The 12,773-nt window shown below is 43.0% G+C and overlaps 1 protein-coding gene across 1 annotated transcript; it reads right to left on the minus strand.

Annotated features, from left to right (window-relative positions):
• Positions 1 to 3,376: 3,376 nt before the first annotated feature.
• Positions 3,377 to 12,469, minus strand: LOC110506742 (CKLF-like MARVEL transmembrane domain-containing protein 8). The gene is made up of 4 exons (XM_036966137.2): positions 11,873 to 12,469; positions 9,203 to 9,376; positions 7,919 to 8,038; positions 3,377 to 7,650 (listed from the first exon to the last, which is right to left on the minus strand). The coding sequence occupies exons 1-4, from the start codon at positions 12,002 to 12,004 to the stop codon at positions 7,564 to 7,566; spliced, it is 513 nt and encodes a 170-aa protein (XP_036822032.1). The 5' UTR covers positions 12,005 to 12,469; the 3' UTR covers positions 3,377 to 7,563.
• Between the last annotated feature and the right edge of the window lie 304 nt (positions 12,470 to 12,773).

Consider the following 12,773-nt stretch of genomic DNA (forward strand, 5'->3'; position numbering starts at 1 on the left):
TTTGGGAAGCTGTTCAATGTTCAGCTGTATACCAAAACAAGTGGTGGGGAGAGACACCACTTTGTGGCGTATCACAGACTGCAGCTTTAACTGTGTTGTTGTTCTAGATTAGACAGTTTGATAGATGTGGTTTATACAGTATATGGATGGTTCAACAGTCAAAGCTGCTTAACTAGTTTTGGTGAGCTAGAATGAAAGTAGGAAAAACATGTATTGTCTTTGTTATACAGAATAAGTCTGTGGTTCCTTGAAACATTGTCTTAGTTCCAGTAAATCTGAGCTAATTTGAGGAACAGACATCGATTTAAATGGGGCAAAAATTATATGGATTTTTGCTATTTGCATTTAGTGTAATGTGGATGATACTGCAATGGGATGCCTGCAAATCTTAAAGACATGATGTGTGATTTTTTAAATTATAGTTGTTAAACCTTGAACAATGCTACATTATAGTTTATTATATAGTCTAAAATGTTAGCTTGACTACTGCTTCCCTACTGTATATTCAGACCAGAATCACTAATCTGAGTAAATGTATCCCCCTGTATTGGACCCTCAAAGCATCACAAAGCACAACCTGGGCAACATTTCAAATGATGTACAGTAGAATGAAAACATGTCAAAACACTACACTATCTACACTGAACAAAAATATAACATTTAAAACACAACATGTAAAGTGTTGGGCCCATGTTTCATGAGCTGAAATAAAAGATCCCAGAAATGTTCCAAACAAACAAAAAGCTTATTTCTCTAATTTGTTTTGTTTACATTGGTTAGTGAGCGTTTCTCCTTTGCCAAGACAGGTGTGGCATATCAAGAAGCTCATTAAACAGCATGATCATTATTAGGGATGCAACGGTACAGCTGGCCCACGGTTTGGTATGTCTCATGGTTTGTGGGCCAAGGTACGGTTTCGGTATGTTTATATTTAAGAAAAGTGTGCGCTTGTATGACTCTCATTTGCAACACGTAGCTCTTTATCTCCCAATCCAGTACATAGTAAACCATCACAGTGAGGTAGCTTTGAGTTGCTCGGGTGGTCCAACTATCAGTGGAGAGAGCTAGATAGGGTGTCTATGTCAATTTGTTTTCAATTTCTCTCTGTGATGTTTCATAGAGTTTGGCAATTACTTTGCTGCTGAAATGTGTGAGCGAGGGGACATTGTAGCGCGGTAAAAAAAAAAAATCCCCAGATGACGAAATCCTGAGTCGGTAACCACTGAATAGGGATGCAAATCTTTGGCTATGAATATTCCCACTGCTTTCGTTATTTCTTAATGTTTTTATGAATTTGTCACAAATTGTTGTTGGAAGACAGCAGCGAGAGATTGTTGTTTTCGCTAACGAGTGGACTCTCCTTGCTCCAGCTCCACCTGCAAGGGATACGGCCAGGTGGTGGCCACATAAATGACACATCTTGTTAGAAGTGTTTCAACTCGAGTAGCCGACAGTGGCAAAGCAATGCTTGCAGACTGTACTTTGTTTGTTTACGGTCCTCTTACCCTCATCATCGTATTGAATGCTGAATGCAAAATGTTCCCACACAGCGGATTTGAAAAGACGGCAGTGCCTCTTCAAATTTGCTTCTCTCTGTCTCACTAGCACTCGCCATTGTCACGGTGGAGCTGAGATAATATTTGTTTTTAGTTTCCCATCTCTTCATGGGGCCCCTTTAGGGAGGTTACCTACTGAGATGTCATTGCAAATAGTCCATTGGTTGGGGTTGGGGTTGGGGGGGGGGGGGGGGGGGGGGGGGTTGCGGTCACTGCAGTTGCCACATTTTGAGACATGTGGAGTAAAGTTTGTCAGCCCTCAGGAGACCTTTAACATCCTGGAACCCCAAGCAGTTGCATGCCAAGCCTGTTCACAAACTGCGTGTCTGGTTCTGTGGATCTCAATGTACAACGTGCCTGTAATCTGCAGCGCAATAAGCAAGTTTTGGAAATTGTAGGGAAATGACAGGCATATCGTAATTCCGAGGTTCACGTGTGCGTATTGAACTGTAGGGGGCATTCCGAATGGTTCGACAACATACTGTGTACCGGTGCATCCCTAATCATTACACAGGTGCACCTTGCACTGGGGACAATAAAATGCCACTCTAAAATGTGCAGTTTTGTCACACAATACAATGCCACAGATGTCTCAAGTTTTGAGGGAGCATGCAATTGGCACGCTGACTGCAGGAATGTCCACCAGCGCTGTTGCCAGAGGTTGTTCATTTCTCTACCATAAGCCGCCTCCGAATTTGGCAGTACGTCCAACAACCCCATAAGCGCAGACCACATGTAACGATGCCAGCCCAGGACCTCCACCACCTGCGGGATTGTCTGAGCCTGGTAAGAGGGTCAGCTAATGTAACTGTGGGTTTGCACAACCAAAAACTTTCTGCACAAGCTGTCAGAAATCGTCTCAGTGAAGCTCATCTGTGTGCTCGTCGTTCTCACCCAGTGGTTGAAAAAGTACCCAATTGTCATACTTGAGTAATAATTAAAGTTAACTTAATAGAAAATGACTCAAGTAAAAGTGAAAGTCACCCAGTAAAATACTACTTGAGTAAAACTCTAAAATTATTTTTTATAACCTTTTTGATAGGGTATCAAAACGAAATGCTAATTGCTAAAATATACTATAAGTATATATAAGTATCAAAAGTACAGGAATGTAGTGAAGTAAAAGTTGTCAAAAATATAAATAGTAAAGTACAGATACTCAAAAAAATGACATAAGTAGTACTTTAAAGTATTTTTACTAAAGTACTTTACACCACTGTCTTGACCAGACTGCAGATTGACATTGTAACTGACTTCGGTGGGCAAATGCTGACCTTCAATGGCCACTGGCACACTGGAGAAACAGATGAATCCCAGTTTCAATTATACCGGGCAAATGCTGACCTTCAATGGCCACTGGCACACTGGAGAAACAGATGAATCCCGATTTCAACTATACCGGGCAGATGGAGACCACGTGTATGGAGTCATGTGGGTGAGCGGTTTGCTGATGTCAATGTTGTGAACATAGTGCCCCATGGTGGCGGTGGGGTTACGGTACGGGCAGGCATAAGCGGACAACGAATACAATTCAATTTTTATTGATGGCGATTTGAATGCACAGAGATACCGTGACGAGATCCTGAGGCCCATTGTCGTGCCCTTCATCCGCTGCCTTCACCTCATGTTACAGCATGATAATGCACTGCCACATGTGGAAAGGATCTATACACAATTCCAAGAAGCTGAGAATATCCCAGTTCTTCCATGGCCTGCATACTCACCAGACATGTCAGCCATTGAGCAGATTTGGAATGCTCTGCACCGACATGTACGACAGTGTGTTCCAGTTCCTGCCAATAACCAGCAACTCCACAAAGTCAATTTTATTATTAGATTTTATTTTTATTTCACCTTTATTTAACTAGGTAGGCCAGATGAGAACAAGTTCTCATTTACAACTGCGACCTGGCCAAGATAAAGCATAGCAATGCAACACAGAGTTACACATGGAATAAACAAACATACAGTCAATAACACAATAGAAAAGTCTACAGTGTGTGCAAACGAGGTAAGATTAGGGACGTAAGGCAATAAATAGGCCGTAGTGGTGAAGTAATTACAATTTAGCAATTAAACACTGGAGTGATAGATGTGCAGAAGATGAATGTGCAAGTAGAGATACTAGGGTGCAAAGGAGCACAAATAAATAAATAAAAATATGGGGGTGAGATAGTTGGATGAGCTTTTTACAGATGGGCTTTTTACAGATGGGCTTTTTACAGATGGGCTATGTACAGGTGCAATGATCGGCAAGCTGCTCTGACAGCTGATGGTTAAAGTTAGAGAGGGAGATATGAGTCTCCAGCTTCAGTGACTTTTGCAATTCGTTCCAGTCATTGGCAGCAGAGAACTGGAAGGAAAGGCAGCCAAAGGAGGAATTGGCTTAGGGGGTGACCAGTGAAATACACCTGCTGGAGTGTGTGCTATGGGTGAGTGCTGCTATGGTGACCAGTGAGCTGAGATAAGGGGGGGCTTTACTTAGCAAAGACTTATAGATGACCTGGAGCCAGTGGGTTTGGAGACGAATATGAAGCGAGGGCAAGCCAACCAGATCATACAGGTCGCAGTGGTGGGTAGTACATGGGCTTTGGTGACAAAACGGATGGCACTGTGATAGATTGCATCCAATTTGCTGAGTAGTGGGTTGGAAGCTATTTTGTAAATGACATCGCCAAAGTCAAGGATCGGTAGGATAGTCAGTTTTACGAGGGTATTTTTGCCAGAATGAGTGAAGGATGCTTTGTTTACGAAATAGGAAGCCGATTCTAGACTTAATTTTGGATTGGAGGTGCTTAATGTGTCTTAATGAGTCTGGAAGGAGAGTTTACAGTCTAACCAGACACCTAGGTATTTGTAGTTGTCCACATATTCTCAGTCAGAACCGTCCAGAGTAGTGATGCTAGACAGGCGGGCAGGTGCGGGCAGTGATCGGTTGAAGAGCATGCATTTAGTTTACTTGCATTTAAGAGTAATTGGAGAAAACGGAAGGAGAGTTGTATGACATTGAAGCTTGTCTGGAAGATAGTTAACACAGTGTCCAAAAAAGGGACAGACGTATACAGAATGGTGTCGTCTGCATAGAGGTGGATCAGAGAGTCACCAGCAGCAAGAGTGACATCATTGATGTATAGAGACTGCCAGAGGTCCGGACAACAGGCCCTCCGATTTGACACACTGAACTCTGAGAAGTAGTTGGTGAACCACGCAAAGCAGTCATTTGAGAAACTAAGGCTTTTGAGTCTGCCGATAAGAATGTGGTGATTGACAGAGTCGAAAACCTTGGCCAGGTCAATGAATACGGCTGAACAGTATTGTCTTTTATCGATGGCAGTCATGATATTGTTTAGGACCTTGAGCGTGGCTGAGGTGTACCCATGACCAGCTCGGAAACCAGATTGCAAAGCGGAGAAGGTACGGTGGGATTCGAAATGGTCGGTGATCTGTTTGTTAACCTTAAAAGGCAGGGTAGGATAGATTTAAGTCTATAACAGTTTGGGTCAAGAGTGTCTCCCCGTTTTGAAGATGGGGATGACCGCGGCAGCTGTCCAATCTTTGGGGATCTCAGACGATATGAAATAGAGGTTGAACAGGCTAGTGATAGAGGTTGCAACAATTGCGGCATATCATTTTAGAAAGAGAGGGTACAGATTGTCTAGCCCAACTGATATGTATTGGTCCAGATTTTGCAGCACTTTCAGAACATCAGCTATCTGGATTTGGTTGATGGAGAAATGGGGAGGCTTAGGGAAGTTGCTGTGGGGGGTGCAGAACTGTTGACCGTGGTAGCCAGGTGGAAAGCATAGCCGTAGAAAAATGCTTATTTAAATTCTCAATTATCGTGGATTTATTGGTGGTGGCAGTGTTTCCTAGCCTAGGTGCAGTGGGCAGCTGGGAGGAGGTTCTCTTATTCTCCATGAACTTTACAGTGTCGCAGAACTTTTTGGAGTTTGCTACAGGATGCAAATTTCTGTTTGAAAAAGCTAGCCATAGCTTTCCTAACTGCCTGTGTATATTGGTTCCTAACTTCCCGAAAAGTTGCATATCCCGGGGGCTATTCGATGCTAATGCAGTACGTCACAGGATGTTTTTGTGCTGGTCAAGGGCAGTCAGGTCTGGAGTGAACCATGGGCTATATCTGTTCCTGGTTTAAAATTTTTTGAATGAGGCATGCTTATTTAAGATGGTGAGGAAAGCCCTTTTAAAGAATAACCAGGCATCCTCTACTGACGGAATGAAGTCAATATCCTTCCAGGATACCCGGGCCAGGTCGATTAGAAAGGCCTGCTTGCTGAAGTGTTTTAGGGAGCGTTTGACAGTGATGAGGGGTGGTTGTTTGACCGCAGACCTATTACGAACACAGGCAATGAGGCAGTGAAGAACGGCAACGGTTGAGGTGTATTTAGAGGGCAGGTTGGTCAGGATGACATCTGTGAGGGGGCCCGTGTTTATGGATTTGGGGTTGTACCTGATAAGTTCATTGATCATTTGTGTGAGATTGAGGGCATCTAGCTTAGATTGTAAAACGGCTGGGGTGTTAAGCATGTCCCAGTTTAGGTCACCTAACAGTACGAGTTCTGAAGATAGATGGGAGGCAATCAGTTCACATATGGTGTCCAGGGCACAGCTGGGGGCTGAAGGTGGTCTATAACAAGCGGCAACGGTGAGAGACTTGTTTCTGGAAAGGGGGATTTAAAGAAAATAGAAGCTCGAATTGTTTGGGCACAGACCTGGATAGTATGACAGAACTCTGTAGGCTATCTCTGCAGTAGATTGCAACTCCGCCCCCTTTGGTAGTTCTATCTTGTCGGAAAATGTTATAGTTTGAGATGGAAATTTCAGGATTTTTGGTGGCCTTCCTAAGCCAGGATTCAGACACGGCTAGGACATCCGGGTTGGCAGAGTGTGCTAAAACAGTGAATAAAACAAACTTAGGGAGGAGGCTTCGAATTGGGTGAGGCGGGTTGCAGGAGTATGCTGAAATTGAGGTTAAAAATATTACAAATATATACGAAATATATACAAAGAAAAACATATATATACACGGGACACGACAAGACAAAGACGGCTGACTGCTACGCCATCTTGGATTTTTGTCCCACTCCATTGAAGTTCCACAGGCCACAATCAACAGCCTGATCAACTTTATGCAAAGGAGATGTGATGCGCTGCATGAGGCAAATGGTGGTCACACCAGATACTGACTGGTTTTCTAAGCCACGTCCCTACTTTTTTTTAAGGTATCTGTGACCAACATATCTGTATTTCCAGTTATGTGAAATCCATAGATTAGGGCCTAATGAATTTATTTCAATTGACTGATATCCTTATATGAACCATAACTCAGTAAAATCTTTTAAATAGTTGCATGTTGCGTTTATATTTTTGTTCAGTGTAGCTGACTCCTATTATTTTGTTCAGTGTAGCTGACTCCTATTATTTTGTTCAGTGTAGCTGACTCCTATTATTTTGTTCAGTGTAGCTGACTCCTATTATTTTGTTCAGTGTAGCTGACTCCTATTATTTTGTTCAGTGTAGCTGACTCCTATTAGTGAAATGTATTATTCGTATATGATCATTTTTTTGAATGATCAAAAAGAGAATTGACTGTAATGTTCTTCATCAGCCCTGTTTCTTAGCCTTGTATTGTAGCACCATCTAGTGTGGGACAACATTACTGTCCAATCCATTTTAATACTGGAGTCAAAGCTTTGATCTCCAGCTTCAGAAAAATAGAATAGCCACTTTGTTAGCTTCAGTCATTTTCATCCAAATGTATTTTTTTTAAAACTCATGAGTGCATAAGAAGTAAAAGCATCACTGAGGTTCAGGGTCTGTCATTCCAACAGATGAAACACATCATAACTCTAAAATAACAGAAAAATAACAGAGAAAAGAGAAATGTCTTCCAAAGGGAAGTAGTGGTTATTACACTTAACCATGGGTACTTTTCAAGGTCCTTCATGCGTTCCATAACGGATATACTTTAGCTGTCCTTTGTGATTGGTTATTGTTCCTCATCCCTCGAGCGCCAGAATTTAAAACTTAAATATGTACTTCCTGCATAGCAGAGCGTGACCAGGAAGGCAAAGAACTGAAAAACAGACGGATGAAAACATTACAATTCAGTACAATACTGAGTATGAGTTGAGTAGGCTTAAATGGACCAAATAGATAGCATTCTGGATGGTACACAGTGGAATCATACCTCTCTTATCTGACTTGTAAGCATATATTTGGCATTTTAATATTGTATAATTTAATATCGCTGTAATCATAAATACTCAGTCATATTTGTGGTATATTTTCACAGTTGGCGTGATTTAAATGTCTGTCTGGGAGTTCTAAGGTGGTTTTCTTACTGTGGATGCTACCCAGCAGTTGTAGTTATGGCGTCCCTTAACAGCATGGCTGATTGAGGCTGCGTCCACTGCTGCTGCCACCACATACATCACTGTAGCACTACTGTTGAAGAACAGACCCTGTAGAACACCACATACATCACTGTAGCACTACTGTTGAAGAACAGACCCTGTAGAACACCACATACATCACTGTAGCACTACTGTTGAAGAACAGACCCTGTAGAACACCACATACATCACTGTAGCACTACTGTTGAAGAACAGACCCTGTAGAACACCACATACATCACTGTAGCACTACTGTTGAAGAACAGACCCTGTAGAACACCACATACATCACTGTAACACTACTGTTGAAGAACAGGCCCTGTAGAACACCACATACATCACTGTAGCACTACTGTTGAAGAACAGGCCCTGTAGAACACCACATACATCACTGTAGCACTACTGTTGAAGAACAGACCCTGTAGAACACCACATACATAACTGTAGAACTACTGTTGAAGAACAGACCCTGTAGAACACCACATACATCACTGTAGCACTACTGTTGAAGAACAGACCCTGTAGAACACCACATACATCACTGTAACACTACTGTTGAAGAACAGACCCTGTAGAACACCACATACATCACTGTAACACTACTGTTGAAGAACAGACCCTGTAGAACAACACATACATCACTGTAGCACTACTGTTGAAGAACAGACCCTGTAGAACACCACATACATCACTGTAGCACTACTGTTGAAGAACAGACCCTGTAGAACACCACATACATCACTGTAGCACTACTGTTGAAGAACAGACCCTGTAGAACACCACATACATCACTGTAGCACTACTGTTGAAGAACAGACCCTGTAGAACACCACATACATCACTGTAACACTACTGTTGAAGAACAGACCCTGTAGAACACCACATACATCACTGTAGCACTACTGTTGAAGAACAGACCCTGTAGAACACCACATACATCACTGTAACACTACTGTTGAAGAACAGACCCTGTAGAATGACAACAACAGGATTCCTGGCTGTCTCAGATACTGTAGGGTAGTACACATTATAGAATGGTTTCATTTGATCACATTCATAAAGACTTGGTTCATCTATTTCTCCCCCAAAACCATCAAGGCAGTTAACTCCATTGGTTTTCTGTTACATAAATAGTCCACAATTATTAAATTACTAGATTTATAATAAACAACCTCAATCACTCAAGTTTCAAATAATGTGCTGTTGTATTATGTGTCGTAGTATGTGTCGTACCACAGTTGTCCAGGGGACCTGAGGGATCCTGTTGTAAGCCATGGTCAGGTAGATGATGAGGAAGATGACCGTCAGGACCCAGTACAAGATGGCCACAAACATGACCCACCCAAAGGCAGGCACACGGAAGTACTCCGTCCCTGCTATCAGCATCCATACCAGCAGACCAAACACCTGAGGGGACAGGGAAGCATATAGCCAGCTTTCCAAATGGTATCCTATTCCATTTATAGTGCACTACTTTTTAACAGGGCCCATTGGGCTCCAGTAGAAAGTAATGCACTATACAGGGAATAGGGTGCCACTTGGGATGCACACATAGTCGGATATGGCTGTACTCTGGTGGTGTCTAATTTATTGTGTATTTAAATGCATTTGCTCAAATCAAATCAAATTTGTATTTGCCACATGCGCCGAATACAACAACCTTACACGGAAATGCTTACTTACAAGCCCTTAACCAACAATGCTTTAAGAAGTTAAGAAAAAAAGAAGTGTTAAGTAAAAATGAGAAAATAAAAGTTACAAATAATTAACCGGCACCAGTAAAATAACAAGCGAGGCTACACACAGGGGGTACCGGTACAGTCAATGTGTGGGGGCACCGGTTAGTCGAGGTATTTGAGGCAGTATGTACATGTAGGTAGAGTTAAAGTGACTATGCATATATTATAAACAGAGAGAAGCAGCAGTGTAAAAGAGGGGTCCGTGTAGCCCTTTGATTAGCTGTTCAGGAGTCTTATGGCTTGGGGGGTAGAAGCTGTTAAGAAGCATTTTGGACCTCGACTTGGCACCGCTTGCCGTGCAGTAACAGAGAGAACAGTCTATGACTAGGGTAGCTGGAGTCTGACAATTTTTAGGGCCTTCCTCTGTCACCGCCTGATATAGAGGTCTTGGGTGGCAGGAAGCTTGGCCCCAGTGATGTACTGGGCCATACGCACTAACTTCTGTAGTGCCTTGCGGTCGGAGGCCGAGCAGGTTCCATACCAGGCAGTGATGCAACCAGTAAGGATGCTCTCGATGGTGCAGCTATAGAACCTTTTGACAATCTCAGGACCCATGCCAAATATTTTTTGTTTCCTGAGGCTTTGTCGTGTCCTCTTCACGACTGTCTTGGTGTGCTTGGACCATGTTATTTTGTTGGTGATGTGGACACCAAGGAACTTGAAGCTCTCAACCTGTTCCACTACAGCCCCATCGATGAGAATGGGGACGTGCTCGGTCCTCCTTTTCCTGTAGTCCACAATCATCTGCTTTGTCTTTATCACGTTGAGGGAGAGGTTGTTGTCCTGGCACCACATGACCAGGTCTCTGATCTTCTCCCTATAGGCTGTCTCATCGATGTCGGTGATCAGGCCTACCACTGTTGTGTCATCAGCAAACTTAATGATGGTGTTGGAGTCATGCCTGGCCATGCAGGAAGTGGCCTATATTACAGGAAGAAGCATATATTACAGGAAGTAGCCTATATTACAGGAAGTAGGTTGACATTATGTTCATTTTCTCCAGTTACATTTCCTTGAACAATGTTAAATAATTAAACCTTCACTTCAGTGCAGTGTTCAGGACAGTGTCATGCCACCATCTGTGATAAACCATCATGCAGGTCATACAGTATTGATTCCCTCCATGAATTCTGATGGCAGTTATTGTGAGAAAGATGGTAAAAGCCATAGTGATTTCAATAAATTATTATATTGAACTTGGACACAAATATGTTTGTGTTGTAGTTAGGACATCACTCTCCGCAACTGGATCCTGAACTCCCTGAGGGGTAGACCACAGGCTGTGAGGATTGGCAACAACACCTCCTCTACACTGACTCTTAACTCAGGGGCCCCCCAGGGGTGACCTCAGTCCTCTGCTGTACTCCCTGTTCATCCACAACTGTGTGGCTTTGCACAACACCAACTCCCTCATGAACTTTGCTGACGACAGCACGGTTATAGGCCTGATAACCAACGACAACGAGTCAGCCTATAGGGAGGAGGTATGTGAACTGGCATTGTGGTGTCATGACAACAACCTCTCCCTCAAAGTCAGCAAAGCAAAGGAGTTGATTGTTAAGTTCAGGAAGCAGAGGTGGGAACATGCCCTGATCCACATCAACCGGACTGCAGTAGAGAAAGTTATTAGTTTTAAGTTCTTCAGCGTCCACATCACTGAGGACATGTCATGGACCAACACCACCACAACTCTTGTCAAGAAGCCACAACATCATGATGCCCCTGCACCATCAAGAATGTCCGGACAGGTTGCCTGCTTCTACGACCACAAGGCCCTCCAGCGGGTGGTGAAGACAGCCCAATACATCATGGGACCGTGCTCCCACCCAAACTGTGCCTGAGGAAGTCACGCAGCATCATCCAGGACCCCACACACCCCAGCCACAGTTTATACACTGCCCCCCCCATTCCCACCTTCTCAAATACACGTGTAAATATTGGACTATACTGTAAATAGTGCTTTCTTGAATTATATTTATGCTACTATAAAATGTTTATTTTATTCTACTGAGCCATTTAATTTATGTTCGTATTCTTATATTTTATTATGTCATATTGTTGTTGCATCGTCGAGAAGGAACACGCAAATAAGCATTTATTTGGACGATGTATACTATGCGTATCCCGTAGCCTACATTTTGAACGTTGAAACTTGACTACTTACTATTTCTGCGAAAACGAGGAGCCCCGAAGCAGTGCGAAGAAACTGCCTGTCGTAAACCAGAGTGGAGGTGGAAAAGTTGTCGGTGCTGCTGCTTGTAGACGTTATCACAGTGTGCGTCGCTGCTCCTTCCATTTTCAATATCCATCTACCGCGTTTGGATCCTGACCACCTGAATTAAGAAAACAATCAAAGGAAGGTGGGAAAGATGGCAATGACGCGTCTTTCCTGAGTAGGCAACAAGACATCTGCGGAACTCTGTGAAACAACTCGTTTTTGTTTATTTGATAATAATATCTAGGACCTGTCTGAATGTTATTCATAACATCGTCATAACAAAGCCTACTGTATGAATTTTGTCAGTTAGACCTATACCATTCCCATAATGTCACTGAGTTGCGAGTGGTTGCATAAAGAGGAACTTATTTTTGATGATAGGTAAATGGGCCTGCCAGAAAGTATTGCCTTTTCATGCTCGTATGGTTGGTAATGTTTTGCATAGGGTGCTTTTTTTCAGAGGACCCGAGCAGGAACAATCTACAGCCAAAGACTGAAGAGAGACCAAGCCAGTAGAATGCTGATTGTAGTTTTGAAACTGAGGTAAAAGTTCAGTAACTGCAGTCGGCTGTGTGATTTCGGATGCAATAATTGCTGCATACTGCTCTTATACTGCACTCTGACTGCAAACTTTTTTCGTAAGGGCAATGAGAGCTGGTGGAGTCTCACTTCTAAAGGAGTGCATAATGCAGGTTAGCTGTGGATTATTAATTTACTAAACTGTAGTCGCACCTTTGCTCAAACAGATACTGTACAGTGTGCCTTTTGGTCAAACAGAACAGTGGGTGTTCAGTTAAGGACTGTCTAGACCTGCTGGGGCATGTCCAATAAGGACCAGAGTCCTGGC

The sequence above is a fragment of the Oncorhynchus mykiss genome, chromosome 3 (assembly GCF_057628025.1).
Source record: "Oncorhynchus mykiss isolate SJ-2025 chromosome 3, ASM5762802v1, whole genome shotgun sequence".
Lineage (NCBI taxonomy): Eukaryota > Metazoa > Chordata > Actinopteri > Salmoniformes > Salmonidae > Oncorhynchus > Oncorhynchus mykiss.